General features: G+C 39.5%; 2 protein-coding genes across 3 annotated transcripts; one reads left to right on the forward strand and one right to left on the reverse strand.

The window, feature by feature from the left end:
• Nucleotides 1-2,386: 2,386 nt before the first annotated feature.
• LOC121615092 (E3 ubiquitin-protein ligase RNF126-like) lies at nucleotides 2,387-9,747 on the reverse strand. Its single transcript, XM_041949264.1, has 9 exons — nucleotides 9,645-9,747; nucleotides 8,247-8,305; nucleotides 8,084-8,144; nucleotides 7,759-7,997; nucleotides 6,815-6,883; nucleotides 6,643-6,712; nucleotides 6,001-6,094; nucleotides 5,489-5,604; nucleotides 2,387-4,051 (listed from the first exon to the last, which is right to left on the reverse strand). The coding sequence occupies exons 1-9, from the start codon at nucleotides 9,717-9,719 to the stop codon at nucleotides 3,899-3,901; spliced, it is 936 nt and encodes a 311-aa protein (XP_041805198.1). The 5' UTR covers nucleotides 9,720-9,747; the 3' UTR covers nucleotides 2,387-3,898.
• A 2,944-nt stretch (nucleotides 9,748-12,691) lies between these two features.
• On the forward strand, nucleotides 12,692-20,633 carry sugp1 (SURP and G patch domain containing 1). Of its 2 annotated transcripts, none has more exons than XM_041948905.1 (14): nucleotides 12,692-12,823; nucleotides 13,416-13,584; nucleotides 13,688-13,794; nucleotides 14,972-15,214; nucleotides 15,368-15,491; nucleotides 15,586-15,686; nucleotides 16,511-16,634; nucleotides 16,730-17,058; nucleotides 17,391-17,497; nucleotides 17,669-17,846; nucleotides 17,961-18,067; nucleotides 19,253-19,398; nucleotides 19,874-20,003; nucleotides 20,173-20,633. In XM_041948905.1, exons 1-14 carry the CDS (start codon nucleotides 12,805-12,807, stop codon nucleotides 20,197-20,199), a joined length of 1,911 nt encoding a protein of 636 aa, XP_041804839.1. In that variant the 5' UTR covers nucleotides 12,692-12,804; the 3' UTR covers nucleotides 20,200-20,633. The 2 variants fall into 2 exon arrangements, with proteins under 2 accessions (XP_041804839.1, XP_041804842.1); XM_041948908.1 differs by having other exon boundaries at nucleotides 13,691-13,794.

Below are 20,633 nucleotides of genomic sequence, written 5' to 3' on the forward strand. Positions count from 1 at the left end.
ATCAAATTTTGCCTCCAATTATCTTTGGAGAAAGCCAATCAGGGATAGAGGGGAGATGGAGACAAGAGGAGAGAGGGAGAGAGAAAGGAGAGAGGGACAGAGGGAGGGGTGGACGTGACTTCTTTGCAAACTACTGCGCTTTTACTTTCACTAGTCATTGTGTCAAAGATGCTCAAGCATCAGACTAATTGAGCCCTCTGACTGCGCCAAATATCATTAAACTATTATCTTATGCAGGTCCTAATTCAGCTCAAGCTGCTTCCAGCTGAGGCCTCTCAGCCATGACCTAAATATTGAATTGCTTCGAGCAGCTCAATCCAAACGATCACACGGAAATAGGTGCTTGACGCGTTGTCAGTGACGTTATATACTAACATCAAAAGTTTAATTACCACGTGTTAATGAAAACTCAAATGATGTCATGTGTTTAAGAAGGTGTTTTCAATGACAACCCCTTGCATCGATGTCGCCCATAGTTGTTGGTGTTTAGCGCGCCCTAGCGGCTGCACAGGGGTGGCACAGGAGGCGCGAGACAATTGCTCACACTAGTGTTATTCTTCCTGACACATGCAGAGGTGTCAAACTTTGTCAAAGACACACGATCGGAGACAGGAATAGGCCTACGCTTCAGGTCCACGTCTCTATAAGGGACACTTATTGTGGCGCACGTCGCCTCAAACGTGCCTGATCCTTTGGGCGCTTGTGGCTGGGTTCATGCCCCTCAGGGAACACACTGTACCTTCCACCTCTCACCAGGTACATTTTTTGGTTTCAAGGCACGTTTAGATTCTTGTCCCTTCTGGAGTCTGGACTTGCTGGTTCAGAGGCACAGATGACAAGAGCACAAATGGGCAAAGACAGCCACACAAATCAAGCCACTAATAAACTATCTCGGTGCTTTGCATTCCTGGGACTTATTTTCTGTACGTGTGATTATGAAAAATACAAAATAAAACAAAAAAAAAACCCCACAGAGGATTCATCAGTTAACTGTGCAACCTCTTTCAACAGCTGACAAACAGAGACACTGTGACATTCAAAGGCAGAGTCAGCTCCTGCATAGTCCATGCAGCTACTACCTGAGACAGCAGAGGTACTGATGCAATGTACACAGGGGCAGAAGGATGCTCTCAGACGCAGGTTCAGCATCACTAATGGAATATTCTGTGCTATGGTTTAAACAGCACAGTGTGGGCATAAAAACAGCTGCTTATACATGTGTAATGCTGTAGTAAATGCATTCCTGTTAGCATCTCAGATTGAAGGAATATTATGAAAGACAGCCTGAATGCATGTATGCGCCAACGGCCAAATCCACAGAGCTATAGAGCATCACACCTACACTGAGGATGTGGGCCATTATGATCAGGTGCTTTGTCACTTGAGAAGAGATAAAGCAGCTAGCCTATTTTCTTTGATCTAGATTTGGTTGAGTCTAATTCCGGTCACGTGTAAGGATAGCTTGGTTTTACACACAAACATTAACACAGGCCTACAGAACAATAGCAATATGACTATATGACTGCTGCTAATTGCTGAGTCATTCTTGCTACCACCAAACTTTTCCTGAAAAATCTAATAAAAATTCAGCTTCAAGTCTCTACTGAATCGTCTTGCCGCAAATTTCTTACCTTTTGACATCAATGCTGGGAAGTCATAAATATCATCTCTCTCTCCCCCTCCCCTCTCTCTGTCATCCTCCCTCCACTTCATTAGTCAAAACTAAAGAGCATCAAGGTTCACTTTAATATCCTGGTAGGGTGATGCAGCAGTGTGACGCTCTCAGATGGTTTTCAACAAATGACGAGAGACCAAGAAGACACGGTGATTCACTGAAATGGCAACACGAGTAAAAGAAGACAAGTGGGCAAGGGGTGTTGGTATGAACAGACCAGAGATATGTGCCAGTAATACACAGGAGCCAAAGGGGTTTAACCATTGATCAAAATGAGGTACAGCCTCTATTCTCTAACAGTCATCTAAATAATAGCCGAAGCCATTAAAAAGAAGATAACAGCTTTTTATATTTGCAGCAACTTTGGGACCATCTGGACTATGCATTTTATTTACTATAGCTATTTGAATCTGAAAACCTCGCAGGTCACTGGTCTGATGACTCAGCCACCACCTGCTTGTTAATTATGACAAAAAATGTCATGGTAACAGACATTGTCACAGTAAGTAATGAGTGAGCGTGCACAATACCAAAGCCCTAGAAGCAGTTCTCCTAACTATTATGCAGCTATCATTTCTATTATCAGTTCCACCTTTGCTTTTTCTGCTTTGACGAGTCAAAATGTGAAATGGGCACCATTGATGATTAAGGTGTGTCCTTTAAAGGGGGTGAATACTTTCACAAACAAGTAATTTTTTTTTTATTGAGGTATCTTTATAGACATCTTTCACTGTGACATTAAAGCATCTTTTTCTGTTCATCATTGTCAAACAAGCCACATTAAACCTACTTTGATTCAATTTTGTATGGCAAAAGAAACATGAAAACTTCCAGAGGGTTCAACCTTTTAAACAGAATAAGGTCAAATTTAATGCCACTGCTGCAAACAAGAGGCCGAGTTGGGATTATTGTCTAACAATCATGTTACTGCATAATCATTTAAAGGTTCAAAGAGTACATAAAGCAACCTTTCATTAAACAATCTCAAATACCACAGGGTCAATTTGTAAAAACATGGTCAACATGTGTTCATGATCTACTGGCATTCTAACAAAGTGAGCCTCAAAAGAGACAGACCCGATAAAAGCAGGCAAGAAAAACTGTTTTTTTTCTCCTAACTAAAAACAATTGAGGTTTGATCAATATTAAAGTGTTATTTAATGTGTAAAATAAAACAGCAACAGCTGGGTAACATTTTGAAACTGTGCATTATCAGCAGAAAACTCCAAATTTGTTGAAGCACTTTATTGTAACTGTACGAAAAATCAGTAAATAAAATAATAAACACTTGTTTTGTGAAACACATTTGGTCAGTTCCATAGAGGTAAGATGATCCCATGCCTGTTTCGTATGTGTCTTTTTTTTCCTTTTAAATTGCTCAATTTGTGTCTTGGGCAAGGGTTCAATAAATAAGTAGGTTTGTGATTCTTTGTTTCTCTTGAGGAATAAAAATGTGTCCACTGTTGAGCTCTGTGGATCTTTACCTTGTCAAGATACACCAAGTACACCAGACCAAGCTCAAATAAAAAGAAAAAAAAAGTCCCAAAAGACTTATTCAATGCAAAAATGTGAAAAAATCGTTTTTCAGTAGTTTAACCACATTCGCCTAAACATCAGACAGAATTTTGTGCAAAATAAAAAAAGGTGCAAATAAATAAAAATCTGATGCATCCACTCAGCTTCCTTTCCACAAGGTTTTAGTTTGATCCAGTAGCTGTACAGTGGGCGACAGTTCAAAATGAATTCTCTATCTACACATATTTGTACTCTGCACCACCACAGGAAATGTCTTTTTAAAAAGAGCATTTTGTCTTAAATATAAAATGTGTCCCAGCCTCTTGGCAAAGAGATGTCTCCATCAAAAAGTAGTCCACTCTGGCTCAAACTCTGCTTCTGTTGTCATATTATTATTATTATTATTATTATTATTACTATTTTTATTATTCACAGCCTTTCTGGATCCTCCTTCAACACTGCCCAATTCCACCTCCTCAAATACTCGGCAACGATAGCAGCAGGAGCTTGACCCAACTTCCGATCAGCACAGGGGGAGGAATGATGACTAACAGTCTATAACAGATTCAGAGTTCAGCTCACACATGTCATCCCCTTGAATTGAGACAGACGATTGTTTTTGTCTCAGCTGTGGAGAGGAGCCTTTGGGTCTTGTTTGACGTATTCTTATGAGGTTTTCAGATGTGACGTGGCGGTGATGGTAAAAATCTAAGAGTTGCTAGCAGCATTCTCATTGCTAGGTGAGCTGGGAGAGGATGAGGAGGAGGAGGAGGGAGAGAAGTTCATCCCTGATAGCCCTGGTGGGTCTGTGGCTGTGTTCTCTCCGCTAAGACTTTTCCTGCACACAGGACATGTATCATGCTGTTGGAAAAAAGGATGAATGAGACTTGTGTAAGAACTCTGAAGTATTCAGTACAGTATCAGATTCACAGGACTGGAAACAAACTATTGCAACTTCAATTAAACAAAATACAACTGCACTATGCACACTCACAATGTTTCATAATGTGGATAATGGATACCTGATATCTAGACCTAGACGCCCTCTTTTGTACATCAGTTGCTGTTCACATTACATTGTATTATTATTACATTAGCAACTTGAGACAATGTCCAGACAACATTTTGGCTAATCACAATTAACACCTGCATATGTGCACATGAATGCAGATAAATTAAAAAAAGCTAATTCGTCATCAGACAAATGCCAACGGGGCTGAGAGAGCATTTCAGCCAGTGTGATCCACCTGTTTTGCTCTCAACATGGACTTTTTACAGTTCAGTCACACCAATGCATCATGGCAACAAGAAAAGAAAAGTAAATGCATCATAGTTTTCTAAAGTTAGTTTGTGGGGACGCACTCACACTGATGGAAAAGGCCAATCTCGAGCATCATTACAGCATGAAACATGCAGAACTGGATGAGTTGCAATTACAAATGAGCTTGGATAAAGTTAACACTCTTCATTGGAGTTTGGATGTCCAACAAGAAGACATCCCTGACAGAGACAGTGTTATTCAGGCAGCCGAACAAAGTAAACCTGTTCCAAAGTGTCAGTTTGTCTCGAGGATTTAATGGAGATAAATACACTGGTGAGTTTGAAAAAACTCCTTCAGGCGTTTGGTGCAAGGTTTCAGGACATGATAAGTAAACTAAAGGAGCTAAACATATTTGCTATGGGGTTTAATGTGGAACCAGTTGATGTGCCTGACAACCTACAAAACATGGAGCTGCAAAGCAACGACGAGCTCAAGGCTACAACAACCTTCCTCTGGATGTACGTCCGAAGGATTTTCCCTGTTTGAGGAGACCTGTGCTGAAGTTTGTATCTCTGTTCGGGACAACCTACTACTGAGAGTAGCTCGTTACAAAACTGACTCTTCCAAAGACTCAGTTCTATTCAAGGCTGACTGATACACGCATGGAGAACCAGCTGAGAGTGGCATCATTATCATCATCACTACCATCTGACATCAGACACCTCGCCAAAGAGAGGCAGTTCCAGCCATCACATTAGAGGATAGTGTGATACGTCTTCAATAACTTAGTATTTATTATATGATTTATAAAAAATAAAATGGCATTTGATATTTCTAGGAACCGTTTTATACAATTTTGTATCTGTATTTTTTTTTTTTTCAAAAATCATAGATACTTAATAGGCCTCTTTTTTTGACAAATTTAGATGCTTAACCATTGTTCTATATATATGTATTCACCAGTGAAACACCATGAGCTCAACATCTGATATCAATCTTGCAGATCTGTTTGGGACATCCTTGATAGATATACATACCTGTTCCAGCCATGGTACTATACAGTCATTGTGAAACAAATGATTGCATGGCAGTTGTCTAACCCTCTCCTCAACACTGTAGTCTTCTTTGCACACAGGACACTCTAAACCAGCACCTGCATGAACAGAAAGCGTCATATTGTCTCAGAGACCGGCTGTCACATGCGTTCTGATCACACCGATTCTGCTTATGTGAGTTAAAGTAGTTTTGTGCAGTATCAGGTTAAATTCAAGCACTTCAAAAGCACTAAACACAACATGTTGTACATAAAGTTATAATATTTGTACATAAATGTAGGAGGTGGGCATTTCAACCACCCCTATTCATAAGAGAAAACACTGGTTATCCAAAGGGTTTATTTTGTATGAGGTGTTCTGATAAGGTTCTAATGACATCTGTTAAGCAAGTACAAAGCACAACACTGATCAAAAGCGATGAGAACTTTTCTCTTCTGGTCTAACAGACAGCTAAAAAAAAGCGGCAGAAAGATAAGAGAGAGACGTGGACCTACCTACATGTTCCTCTGTAATGGAGATGGTGGGTAAACTCTTTATTCTTTCTCTGTCTGCAGGAGGAGGACCCGTGTTTTCAAATTGGTTCAGTAACTACAAGTGAAAGAGAGCAGAATCCCTATAAATAACTGTGAGATCATCTGCATGAGAACAAGGTTGCTCTGTAAAAGACAACTTTTAGACAATATCTTGCTAATCTATATGTCTGATTTAAAGGACATTGGATCCTGGTTAGGGCACTCGTGACTGGTGCATTTTAGTGTTCATCACCTCCTCCCAAAAAGTAGTAGAGTGGTCAATTAATCACAAGAGATTTTTTTTTCTTCACTCAATAACAATAATCAGTTCTTGCCAAAAAGGTCTGAAATACAGCCATTAAAGGATTAACTAATGTAGGCAGGACCAACCGGGGGGGAGGTGGAATAGCAGAGTCCTTGATTGGCTCTGAGAGGGTAAATACCTCGAATTCTGTTTATTTAATATGGCATAACATAGAAAATGATTGCTAAAAGAAATCTATGTTTGTATGATGTAATGAATAGGGCTATTGCTGGGGTCTATGGAAATGGTTCTTGGGACACTGTAGCTGCTGATATGCAGTTTTTACTCCAGGGTCATGTAACAAAATAACACTTTTATACTTGTGTAATGATCGCATCAAGCCCGTTGGCACCCCAGGCGTAGTCCATTGGATTGGAATGTAGCATACCCCTGAAAGACATGAACAACAAATGAACAAAATTAACACATTAAGCATCATTTTACTCAGTGACATGAAACAAGTACACATGCATCACAGTTTCTTCTTCTTACCATGGTCCCATCCCAATATTTGGCATGGCTGTAGGTGCTATTATTCCATTTACTAGCTGTTGGATAATTCTGTATCGGGAAAAAAAAAACAGCAAAAAACAACACTTTCAACAACCATTTATTGAACCACACTGAGAAATTCAACATGCCTTCTTACGTAAATTGCACAAATAGAAAATTTATGTACATATTAACAACTTCATGGTCACAAAAATATATCAATACTTGTCACACATAATACTACATAGAATACCAGAGAGGTGTGCAATATCATATTGTTCATAATATTTTTAATATGATAAAAACATTCATAGTAGGAATAATAAAAATAATAATAATAGCAATATTCTGAATTGTTGACATGATGACATAATACTGTTACACACATTTTACAGAAAGACCCTGAAATACTGTGATATTATTTAAGTAGAGCCCTATGATTTTTGCCATGCAGAAGACTGAATCATGGAATTTGATAATGAAGCAGAGTCACAGGGTTTTCCCAGCCATCATACTACCATTAAGTTTGCTCGCAGTAGACACTCTTTCTATGACAAAACTTGCTAAAATCATAGCACAGAATAGAGAAAATTTAACACAGAAAACACAGAATTTGGAAAAAATTTAAAGGAATTTGATAGGGTTCTGTTTTAGAGACATATTGCCCACAACTACTAGATAATATAATAGTAATATGCTTTTGGTAAGAGGCATAGCAGATCATGATATTTTTGCTGGATGTGTTGGTTAAGTTCTAAATTATGTTTAGATGCATCTAAACACATCATGTCATCATATTTTGAAACAGGAAATAATATTATGTATTTTCTACCACAAACATGTAAAGCACATATTACTCACACAAACAAAGTAATTTTTTACCTGCATCCTCTTGTGTCCCACAACAACCTTGCACACACACTCTACTGCTGAAAATGTCTCACCCCTCTAATGTTGGCACTCCTTCATGACGCGTACCCGGTCGTCGAGGAACATGTCGACCCCGTGGTTGTCTAGCACTATACCGTTGCCGTGATGCCATTTCTCGTTCTCTCCTGTTTTCTGTCTCTCTGTTGTCCTCTGCGGGTAACCGTGTTCGAAGGTCGAAGTTTTCATCAAAAATTCCAAGGGCAAATGGGCCATACCCGGAGGGGAATGTAAATAAATGTTGGTGATCCATGCTCTAGTAGAAAACACAGAAGCAATGTCAAATCATGGTGCAGTGCAAAATGTTTTCCTGAACCTGCTGATTTAACATGTCACACTAACCTCAAAGGCCGGGCGGTTCTGATCACTGTTGGAGGACGTGGATGCGGACCCATTTTCAGTACTGCATGAACACAATGACAGAGAAAGTGATAAGGTATGACTAAGAAATGCAGTTGAACATCAAATTAATCAAATTCATGAGACACACAATAATCATCCATACCTTCTTTCCTCAGGTAGTTCTTCAATGAAACCAGATTCACAGCGTGGACAGGTGTAGTCCTACAGTAAAAATATAAATATGAATATATAGCGTGCATAGACCATAACTAACATAAACACAGCTATCTATTTATTGGCTACACCAAGCTAAAACTAATGCAGACTAATTTAACAGCTCAGCTTAAAAATCCTAACCTCATGAGGGTTGTAAGATTCGGGTAAGAGTGCTGGAGAGGTGTTTGTTCAACTTTATGGCCATTTTGGTTGTGAACTATTAAAATAATCGGAAGATACTCTTGACAATCAAGTAATCAGTTGTGTGGTTTTTAAAGAAAAAAGTCAAAATTCTCTGATTTCAGCTTCTTAAAAGTGAATATTTTCTACTTTCTTCACTCCTCTATGACAGTAAACTGAATATCTTTGGGTTGTGGGCAAAACAAGATATTTGAGGACGTCATCATGGGCTTTGGGAAACACTGATCAACGTTTTTCACCATATTCTGACATTTTATAGACCAACGGACTGATCGAAAAAAAAGTTATCAACAATGAAAATAATGTTAGTTGCAGGCAAGAGAGTGGAAATGTCTCTCAGTATAACGCAATACAAATCAACAGCACCACAAACTGCAGCCTCTACATATCGCACATTGTCAGCACTTCCAATTAGTGTATATTATCTCCTGAGAGGACGCTGTCACACAGGCAAGCAGCTGGCTGACTGTCAATAAAGTAACGCTTACTGTAACATTCAAGAAGCTTCCCATGAATGGCTTGACAACAGACTGCTGTGGCAGGCGAGCGGGCTGTTGCCACAACAGCAATGTTAAGTTACCTGACTGAGAATGGCTGTGGACATTATGAAACTTCCACATCTCTTTGCGGCTCAACAATAATACGCTACCATCAAGCCTTGTGGGAAAGAAATATTCATTTAGAGGCTTTACATTTGCTGACTGAAAATCATTAAATAAAATCCACAACCCGCTAATCGCCCCCTGACAGAATCAAAACCGGACAACAAAAAGTGAACTGAATTACGCCTCCGTCTGTTAGCTTGCTTGCTAACGTTAAACGCCACCACTGAGACCTGTCAATTTGTGAGGATGGGTGATATCTAGATCCTATTCATTATGCCGCCATATAGCTGAAATTATATGTTAAAACCCAAGACCGAAACACGAGTGTACCCGTCAACTTAATTACTACCACTTGACTGTCACTCTGGACCGTTGTTGCCTATGGGGCTAGCTAACTAGCGTAGCTAAAAAGCAGCAGTGAGTCGACGTGACTGGGGTGTGCGCCACAAACACACAAACACAAACACGAATACAAACACACAAGCCAATTACTACTTTGTCACTCTTCAAGTGGGCAAATACGTCTCTTAAGTTCTTACCGGTAAACGCGGACTAATCTCTGCTGAACACCGGTGACAAAAAAACCGGCAGGGCCGTGGGGGAGCTTCAGCCATTTCTAAGCAGGGGACCAGTTCGTATGATGCGGACGGGTAGCAATAAGGGACAACAAAACCTGATTTTCGCAAAAGGAAAGTCACGGAGAAAACGGAAACACACGAGCATCAGCGTAACCATGGCAGCTAGAAAAAAATTACCACGAAAATGACTTCCGGTTTAATATTTACGTTCAATAAAAGCTTGAAAGTCTGGCTAAACATAACAACATGCATTTTTAATTCTATTCAATCATCACGTTTTATATAATAGTTCAAGCAAATGATATACATAAAAGCACGTCTTTGTTATAATTGTATTTTTGAACTCTCAACATTTCTCTTATACCAAAGTGAGGCATTTGATACGATTGATGCTGAAATTTCTATTGAACACCCAGAGCAGTTAGTTAGTCTTTCTTGAGCTGCCTTGGTCCATTATCTCAGTATAGATGCTGCCACTTGGTGATATAATTAGAGAGCTGAATAGAGAGACGTATGTTTCCATAGGTATCCAGATGATACACAACTGTATGTCTTTGCTGAACAAAATTATGCTGCAGATATAAACTCCAAAACTAACTCTGGCAATAAATGCACAGATGACAAATACTTTCCTGAAGTTAAACGAGGGCAAAACTGAAATCGTACGACTCAGCTCTTAAACAAAAAGAGAAATTATGTTGAACAATCAGGGGAAAGTAACTCCCTGGATTAAATCTGAGGCTACAATTCTTGGTGTTATCCTAGATTCCGGTCGAAGATTCAAGCCCCACATCAACAAGCTGACAAAAACTTCATTTTTACACCATAGAAACAGCTGAAGTACGACCATTTCTAAATCAAAAAGATGCTGAAAAACTGATTCATGCCGTTATTTCAAGCCAACTTGATTACTGTAATAAACTATTTACTGGCCCCCTGACAAAGAAAGCACTGAGATCAGTTATCAACCCAGTACATTAGTCTGGTTTCAGATGCTCTGCACTGGCCTCCTGGTGGTCCTCCTTGTATACAAAGCCCTTAATGGACTAGGACCAGCTACATTGCTAAATCTCTTATTTATTATTTGCCTTCAAAAACACTGCGAACATCGGCTGGTGGTTTTTTGTTTTTTTTTTTTGGAGGTTTCCAGAAACAACCGAAAGAAAACTGGGAATGCAGCCTTTGTCAATTATGACCCAATTTTTCAAAAGAAAGCTATAAACTTATTTCTTCACTTTAGCCTCTAACTAATACAACGTCCACAACGTCAGATCAGAGTATACATCTATGTAATCGGTCTCCTGTCAACCAATCTCTATAATCACGTTTCCTCTATAGTGCGGCTTCTAGTGCGGTACAGGACAGCATGGTACGCTTATTTTAGTTTTTTTTATTTTAGTTACTGTTTCACGGTAACCTGATACCATTTTTGCATTCCTTTTGGTCAGGGTACCTGCCGGTTGTATCTGCTGTTTGTATTTCCTCAAGAGGAACCTGCTAACAATCAATTGTGACTGCTAAAGAGGTACAGGTACTACTCTGTATCATCGTGCAGCAGGAGCTTGATGGCGCAGTGCCTGTACCTCCTCAGTAGTCCACACTCTGCCTACTATTGTCAGGGTCCCCCATACAGTTGAACCACAATGCTATCTGTTACTAATCCGAACTATTACCATACCGATCCGTACTGTACTGTACTGGTAAGAGAAGAGGAAGCCACCTCTCAGTAACACAATTTTGAAAATATTATCTTGTTTTTGAGTTAGGAAAAGAAATAGGTGGAGTAAGACATAACGCCATGCCATACATTGTGTAGTCTGTATGTTAAGGGCAGAGTCTTCTGATCTGACCCTTAAGGTCTCTCAGATGGCCGGCATCTGATCTAATGCTGCTTGTTAATAAAGTTCTCTTCAACTCAAGTTTGTATCAGCGGAGTTCATATATCATCATCACACCACTGCTTAGCAGGCCCTGGTTGATAAACATCATAAGCACTTCCTATTTCTGCACTAGCCCTTAAAAATCCTTAATGGAAAACAAAAACTTTTAAACACACACTTAACAGAGGATAATGATGTAGCATGCTAAGAACTACTGGGAGAAATATAGTTGTGACTATTTTGTGATTTCACCTTCCCAAGACATACCAGGCAGAAGAGAAGAGAGAGATGACTTTTTTTTTTTTTTTGTACTTCAACTTACATCATGCTCTTTTAAGAGTTGATCAAACATCAAATGACATCATCTCAGGTCATGTTGATGTTGGGATTGCTTGGAGTCTGAAATGAAAAAATAAATACCAGGTGGTTTATATTACTGTTAAGAAGCCCCTATTAAGGATCTTTCCTGTGCCGTCTCAGGAACCAGTATAATGAAACACTAATGAAACCAATTCTTATGCAATTATTTCATACTGCATTTATAATGAGAATCACAGGTTAACATTACCTCCCAGGGTTGTGATACATGAAGGTCCACAATCTTTAGCAGCACAGTGACCCAGAGGAGAGTGACATCTTTCTCATAGATCAGACACATTTATTTAGAGTATATGCATCGCCAATGCTTTACAGTACATGTACATGTTTTCTGTATGTTTTTTTGTTATTGTTTAATTTGTTAGGTTTTCTCTGTGTTTGTTTGTACTGGGTGAGTATTTGTCAGCATTTAAATGTTTCTGATGCCATACTGCATATAGGAAAAAAATTCAATGACGATATTTACCAAAAAAAAAAAAAAAATGTTATCGTGGTGTGAGGGAACAGTACAAAAGTGTTTTAACATATTTAATTTGAGTCATCAGTTTATAAAATACACCGGATAACCTTATTTTACGATTTTCACCAGAATTGTTAAGACGTGGAACAGGATGATGATTATTTGGCTGTGCGTAAAATGTCTCTAAATCCATGTTTGCGCTTGTATAAATTTGTCGGCATCATAGTTTATGAGTAGAGATAATGCTTTTATTCTGGACAAACTACAACCGGAAATCTTTTCTTGATTTTGCCAGCGGCTTCAGCTAGTCCTAAACCAACTACGCTACTACGGTAGCAACTAAAGGTGTTGTTGTGGTCTGTTAGCGTTGTTTTTGTAATATATTTTTAATCCTGTTGCTACCATGGAGTCTGGCGATGCAGGTAAATCTAAATGTGACTTTTACTGACATGCTAAGTCTGAATATATTGCAGCTGGCCTTAGAACATACAGTTAGCCAGGATAGCTGTTAACGTTACTTGGCTAGCTTATGTAGCTGTTGCACAGCTAGCTAGCTAGCGTAACCAGTGTAAAACGATAGCTAGCGGTTAGCTGTCGGGTAAGGTAAACTAAGAAGTTAACGTCGTTGTCAAACAAAACATTTTGCATCATTCGTACTTAACTTTACAAATCCCCGACTCTCCAGAGGTCTGCAACCTGTATTATCCAGATTTAATAACACGTATGTCGTCTTTCCCCCCAGTTCAAAGTCAGAAAGTTAAAAGTTGTTTTTGTTGTTCGGTTTAGAGAGGGTCTCTTGTTTGCTAGTGTGCAATGCAAAGTTGGAGTGTTTCTTATAGATGACGGATATTTATCTGACTTTAAGAAGTTGAACCCCAGAAATGTCCAGGAATTTATATTTATGTAGGATACATATTAGAAAATGTTATTTTTGCTATTTCAACGTCCAGCTCCAATGCTGTATAACATGCTTATTGTTCTCATATTGCACTTTTCCCTTGTATCTTTTTTTAGGGCGAGGAGGATGGAAGTCCAAGCCTGGCCAGCCACAGAAAAACAAGATGAACATGAATATTCTCCATCAAGAGAAGCTGATAGCTCAGAAGAAGAAGGAGATTGAAGCCAGAATGGCAGAGCAAGCCAAAATGAATGTGCAAACCACGAGCAAACCCCTGCTTCCAAGGTAATGATATACTTATGGACCTGCTAATATGACACAAACACAGGAAATTCAACCATACATTGACCTGAAATTCTAACAAATATTTGGTCTGTTCTGATCACAGCAGCTCTCCCAGTCTACAAGGAGCTTCCTCAAACAAGTTTGCAAATGATGGCAGCTTCTTACAGCAGTTCATGAAGATGCAGAAGGAAAAATCTAACAATGTGTCCGGTCAGTACCTTGATCTGCACAGTTTAGACCAAATAGGTTACAGTCATGGTTTTGTCATCTCTATCAAACATAATACAGCATATGTCACTACTTTTGCTGGCCAAAAATGATGTTCGATTATTCCTACTCATGCCTATAAGAGGGCAAATCAATTAATGAGAGACATACTACTGATACAGGTATATTTATTTCAACATGAATATGTCTTTTTAAAGAATCTACACATCTACACATTACAACATAAACAAATAAAACAATGTCCTCTCTCTCTACCACTCTTGGTGCTAGAGTTAAAACATTTGATCATCATAAAAAACACTCTTCATTCAAACTTGACAGAAACAAAATACTCACCAAAACTTTCTTGGTTTGTCTTGTACTGTTTCAACAATCACAACCAACTCTGATTTGGCCACAATAAACCCATAATTCACAGAGTTAGATGTGAAAATGTTGGGAGAGGACATCGGGGTGGACATCAGAAAAGCAGCAGGGGAAAACAGCACCATAATATTTTCACATCTAGCTCTGGAATTATTTTCACCGGATGTTGTGACAGAGGAGATTGAAATATGTTGGACTTCAACAGATTTTCCCCCTAAAGAAATGGCAATTACAGGATAATAGAAACTCTGATTGTGAGACTAGTATCCGTCGTGCAGTGCATTTAGTGCAGAAGCCCAGGCCCACGCGAACACAGACACCATGATCATACTGCCTTTTTTCCACCATGTTAATTTTCACAACCAATGTTTGTTTTTACAATTCAGTTATATAATAAAATTTACTATATTTGTTGACAGCCCTATATCGCTGTGATGAGGTCCAGTGAAATTTAACAACAAGAACACTGGAATACAGAATAATAGCTGTGACCTTGTACTTTTGGCTCATGAAAAAAAGACAGATAAAGAGGCTTCAGGCTGTTTTTAATAAGTCCTTGACAGCTGTACAGTGTGTGGGAGGTGGGCATTTTTAAAGAGGTCATCCAGACCCAAGGAAACTATTTCAGAATAAGGACAATGAACGTTAACATACTTTACTTGTGTGGGTTACCTCTCCAATGTTCTGCTTAAGCAAGAACCCTTACCATGTCTAGCAGATGGAACAATAGCACCTACCTGAGGGCTAGTAGTTGATTTTTAGAAATATCTCATGTGTTTTGTTCTCTTTCCAGGTTCCACCAACGATACCAAAACTCCCTCAACTTCATCACCAGGAGGAAACGCACTGCAAAAAAAGAGCATTCTTGTTGGCAAGCGACCTGGCCTTGGAGTCAGTAGCATGCTCAGTCAGTTCAAGAATTATTCACAATCCAAGAAGAATCCTGTTCTCAGCCAGAGGCCGAATGTGTTTTGTTCTCCAAATGGTGAAGATGAGGAAGAAGAGGATGATTACTCTGGATTCTTAGAGATGAAAGGTAATTCAAGGCCTGTGTTTTTCAGTGTGTCTCTGGACAACTCCATGGCTTGGACATTTCAGTGCATCCTCTGCCTACTCCAGTGGCACAGTTGCCTTGTGACTTACATGTCATAGGTGCCCGTAGATAAATGTACTCATAGCCTGCTTAAAGTCTCTCCCCCAGAGGATTCAGACACCAGACTCATTATTGACAAGATGGCCTCTTTTGTGGCGGAGGGAGGACCTGAGCTGGAGGAAAAGGCCAAGGAGGACTACAGGGACAACCCTGTTTTCTCGTAAGTTTAAAAGATAACATAGCTCAACCAGATTTATTTACACATACAGTATTTTCAAACTCATCTGATTTCAACTGTTATCCTTGCCTTTCAGATTTTTGTATGATAAGAGCAGCATGGAGTATCACTACTACACGAAAAGAGTTGCAGATTTTAGAAAGACTTTGCTAAGACCTGAGAATACATCAGATAATGGTAAGATTACTTCTTCTCACGCTGTATTTTGTCTTACCTTTTATGCATCATCTGTTTCAATTAGAAGTTATCAGAACCCGTCAAATTGTTTCCCAATAGTACAATGTAGTTTCACTAACAAGAGTAAATGTGTCATTGTTAGTGTTTCCCAAAACTACAACAGCAGGAGCAAAGGACCAATTTAGCTTTGAGAGTTTCACCTAATTGCATGATTAGAAGAATCACCTATTGTCCTCCTCAACCACAACTTCGTCACACAAAAATATTTTTTAGTCAAGGTGCCAATCTGGTTCACCATAAATGTGCCTCATACACTAGGCTGTGCATGTACAGGTCATGGCTTCTTCAGTTTCTGTCATATTCTCTTGTGTTTTAATAAACCATATTGGATAGGATTAGACTTTAAAAGCTTCAAATAGAGTGTTGCTTTTTTTGTTCTACCTTTAACCAAATTATTGTGATGTACACTATTTTGTCCATATTGCTCATCCCAAAGTTGTGCATTATTAAATCATATTAAGATTTTAAAGCTGGAATAAAGATTCAACTTGGAATTATGCATAAGATTATACAGGTAGATACAGCAAGTTTCACACTGTATGTGGTGGAGCCTCTCTGGGCTTTATATGATCGTCATTTGTTACAGTAAAAGCCTCACATCCATACAGTTCCCCATTCACCACCCCTGTCCCCCCCTTGCTCCTCCTCCCTCCTTCCTCTTCTTATCCCCTATTGGCTCTAGACTGGTGGTGTGTGAGGGCCAGTTGAGTACGATACAGTAGTAGAGTGTGAATTGAGTCCCAGTACTGATAGGCTGCTTAAAGTCTCCCCCCCAGTGGACGCAGAAACCCAGCAAGTGGCTGAGAAACTGGCCAGGTTTGTGGCGGAGGGTGGTCCCGAGGTGGAAGCCATCGCTGCTGAGCGCCACCGAGACAACCCTGCCTTCAGGTCAGTCACTGTATCCGTGACTGTGACTTTTCTAAACTTTGCACTTTTCACTGTGTCATTGACCTCACGCAAAATATCTGATGTCCGTTCTTCAGTTTTTTATGTGACCACCAAAGTCCAGCCCACCGCTTCTACAAAGAGAAAATACGGGAGTATCGTGCTGCAGCCTCCCAGAGTTCTTCACCTCCAGCACCAGAGTTGGGGGTAGACCTTCTGCGACCAGCTGCACCGCCATTACCAGGAATCCCTCCACCGCTGAACCCCGCTTCTCTACCCCTTATTCAGGAGGCAGAAACTCCACCTGTCAAACGGAAGAGGAAGAGTAGATGGGGGTCAGAGGATGACAAAGTCGAGTTGCCCATTCCTCCCATCATTGTCCCTCAGGAAATTAATGTTCCAGACCCTAACGCACCCTCACTCTCTGGTACATGAACTTGTGATTTACATACTGTATAAGTACTCACACACATTGTGTTGTTTACATAAAACCTAAACTTGGTGTAACCCTGTTCTTGCAGCTGACACAATTGTCATTTGTAATATTTTACAACCCATACATGCTAATAATGTGACTGTTAGATACCTATATCATTATACTTTCGTATATAAAATTGCGCCAGGTATTGCTTTTTAGATAACAAAGAAACTAGTTCTGAAATCACATTTTAATTTGCTATTTTGGCCCGACTGTCCGCTAACCTAGTAATACATTTGTGACTATATATGTGACTATATAAGTGGTTATGTGTGTTTCAGCCCAGGAGCTAAGAGGTCTTGGTTATAAGAAGGGAAAGCCTCTTGGTCTGGTAGGAGTGACAGAACTATCTGAGGACCAGAAGAGACAACTCAAAGAACAACAAGAGGTATGAAATCCCCACTAAATGTATTTATTCACTGAAAATTACATTTTTTTAAACAATACCTAAACTCCACCCACCCCAAAAATTATTTCATTATTAATGCTGTAATCCAATATCATCAGATGTGTTGCTCACTGTATGTGTGTGTGATGTTTTTCCTCATACGCTCTGCAGATGCAAGAGATGTATGACATGATCATGAAGCATAAGCGTGCGATGGCGGAGATGCAGGTGATGTGGGAGAAGGCCATAAGAGACCACCAACATGAATACGACAGTGATGAAGAGGTGGACCAGCAGGCAGGCACCTGGGAGCATCGTCTCCGAAAGATGGAAATGGAGAAAACCCGTGGTAAGGCCGACCATCAGTCTGTCAATGTCAATGCTGGATAATCAGTTCTTATCAAGGTAAAGTGATAAACTGTTGCTGCAGGGGAAAAAAAAAGTCTTGTCTATACTTTTCCAGAATGGGCTGAATCTCTGACAGAAATGGGTAAAGGGAAACACTTTATTGGTGACTTCCTGCCCCCTGAAGAGCTGGAGAAGTTCATGGAGACCTTCAAGGCACTCAAGGTCAGTTTTCCTCTCAATTCTCTTGTTGTAGAGCCTAATAGGGAAGAATTTGGCGCTGTTGTGGAATCCTTTTTTTTTCTTTTTTTTTTTTTTTTGTCCCTTTAAAAGTTGAAAACAGCACAGCCAGAGTCATGGAAAATTATTGGACAATCAGCAGTCACAAAAGACCAGAGATGTAGCTGTTGAATGCCACACAGTATAGCATTTGAGTGTTAAATAAAGACTATAGCCCTTCTGGGAAAAAAAAGAATTATAACAATAGAAGGTGTTTGACTCAGAGCTGACATCTGAGACTCAGATGACGGACAGTGTTCTTTCTTTTCTAGTTAAATCAACTAAATAATAGAAGAAAATCTTGCGTCATCTATGATAAATTAGTAATCAGTCATTGTCCCACCCTCCTTCTCTGTCTGTTGTTGTCTGTGCATGCAACAGACTCACTGAGGATTACTTAGTAACTTAGTCTTACATTGTGTTCACACAGAAAATGAAGCAAATTTTCAGACAGCCACAATACCTATTGAATTTCCTCGGCACTGGATAAATAGTCTTATCTTATCTTACACTACATTAGCCATAAGATAGCAGGCAATGGCGGGCACAGAGGGTATGTGTCGGAGACTTCATTTATTTCTGTTATTTCCTTCCAAATTAAAAACATAAACTCCTGATCAGGGCAGAAACTGGTGTGACTCCGGGTGTTTTTTGCTCCAGAAGTTCTGGCTGCATGTCTCTCCTGCAGAACCCCCAGACAGCTGTCTGTCATTGAGCAGCGTCTCTGTCCTTCTCCTCCGCCAGGTCCTCCCTAAACACTCTGCAAAGCCCCATGATGCACGCAGTTTTTTTTTGCTGAGGTTGAATATTTTCAACTCACTTGAATATACGCAAATATGTGTCCGTTATTGTCTTTGCATTGGTTTTGTATGTTATCGTGTCCGCGAAAAAATTTGCTGCACTGTCTGTGTGAATGCACAATAAGTTTTTTTTTTTTCAGCAGTTATTTTCATTTGAACATGCTAGTCTGACAACTTAAAGGATGTTCCTCCCTGGTAGAGACAGTAAGAAAGACAAAGTTTTATTGAAGCATTTTTTAGAAGGGAAAAAAAGGTATTGGGATCAGTGAACTGATGCATCTCTTCAGTTTATATGGCCTTAATGCACACCGTTACTCTTCTTGACTTGCAGGAGGGCCGGGACCCAGACTACTCAGAATACAAAGAGTTCAAGTTGACAGTGGAGAATCTTGGTTTCCGAATGCTTTTGAAAATGGGCTGGAAGGAGGGTGATGGCCTCGGCAGTGACGGACAGGGAATCAAGGCCCCTGTCAACAAGTGAGTACATCTTCAGTATGTTTGCCTTTCATTGAGTCACAGGAATAATATAACGTACTTTGACTAGTTTAGGGTGTTTTTATGTCATAATGCACACCTGTTTGACACCTGTCTTATGCCATTGTATCTCTCAATGGCAATCATAAATGCATCTCATAATAAAATCAGTAATTTAAACGATTAAAAATCTTCATTTCAGACCACAGCCACTGTTGTCTTTTAGTAATGACAAAGTGCACAGGGGGATGCACAACAGAAGCAGTTTATGAGCGTCTTTTTCCACTAGCAATTCTGTTTTTTAACCTGTGCCACCACCACCACTGTGACATGCAAAAATGTCTGCAAAAAGCCTCTATTTTAATTGTTTTGCTTTATCTGGACACAGAGAGTAACACTAATATTTAGTTGTCTCTCAAATTGTCAGACTGACATGAAAAGAGACACTAATCTTGACTTTCTCTCTGTCCCACTCTAGGGGAACCACCGCTATGAACGGAGCAGGGTTTGGAGTTGACCGTCCAGCCGAGCTCACAAAAAGTGACGATGAATATGATGCTTTTAGAAAGAGGATGATGCTTGCTTACCGCTTCAGGCCCAACCCACTGGTAACGTGTTTTATATTGTTCAGTTTGTTGTAACAGTATTTGGTGAATTTGCACCAATTTACTGTGACATGTTCATGTTAGCTAATGTGTAATAGCATATAAACCCATACTCATGGTTTTCCTTTGCCATAATTGAATTTAATCGAGTGTTTCTTTTTTGTTTCCACAGAATAATCCACGGAGACCGTATTACTGATGTCGAGGACTGTTTCTGTTTATGCTTGTTCCTGTTTATCATACAGTAACTTTAAAGCTTCAGCAGTTGCCACAGCTTTGTTCAGTGGTGAAATGGACACTGTTGCACAATAGAAGTGTGTGTGAAGCCTAGTAGAAAGACTGATAGATTCTCCTTTATGTTTGAGGTTTAATTTGGATTTTAAAAAATCCAAAATGTTTTTTTTAAATAATTGATTACCTGTTTTGTTAAATTTCATGTTAACAACTAAAAATATATAGATCTACATTGCCTGACTTCCATGATGATTTCACTCCTCGGCATAAGTACGTAAGCTTCTGTATAATGCTTGCATTGAAATATTTTCCTCACTGCGCTATACTATTACTCATTTTTGCTTCTTTTCACAATATTCAGTGTTTTTCAGCGTTCACAATAAAAAAAATGGCCACTTC

Source organism: Chelmon rostratus, chromosome 12, assembly GCF_017976325.1.
Source record: "Chelmon rostratus isolate fCheRos1 chromosome 12, fCheRos1.pri, whole genome shotgun sequence".
NCBI lineage: Eukaryota > Metazoa > Chordata > Actinopteri > Chaetodontiformes > Chaetodontidae > Chelmon > Chelmon rostratus.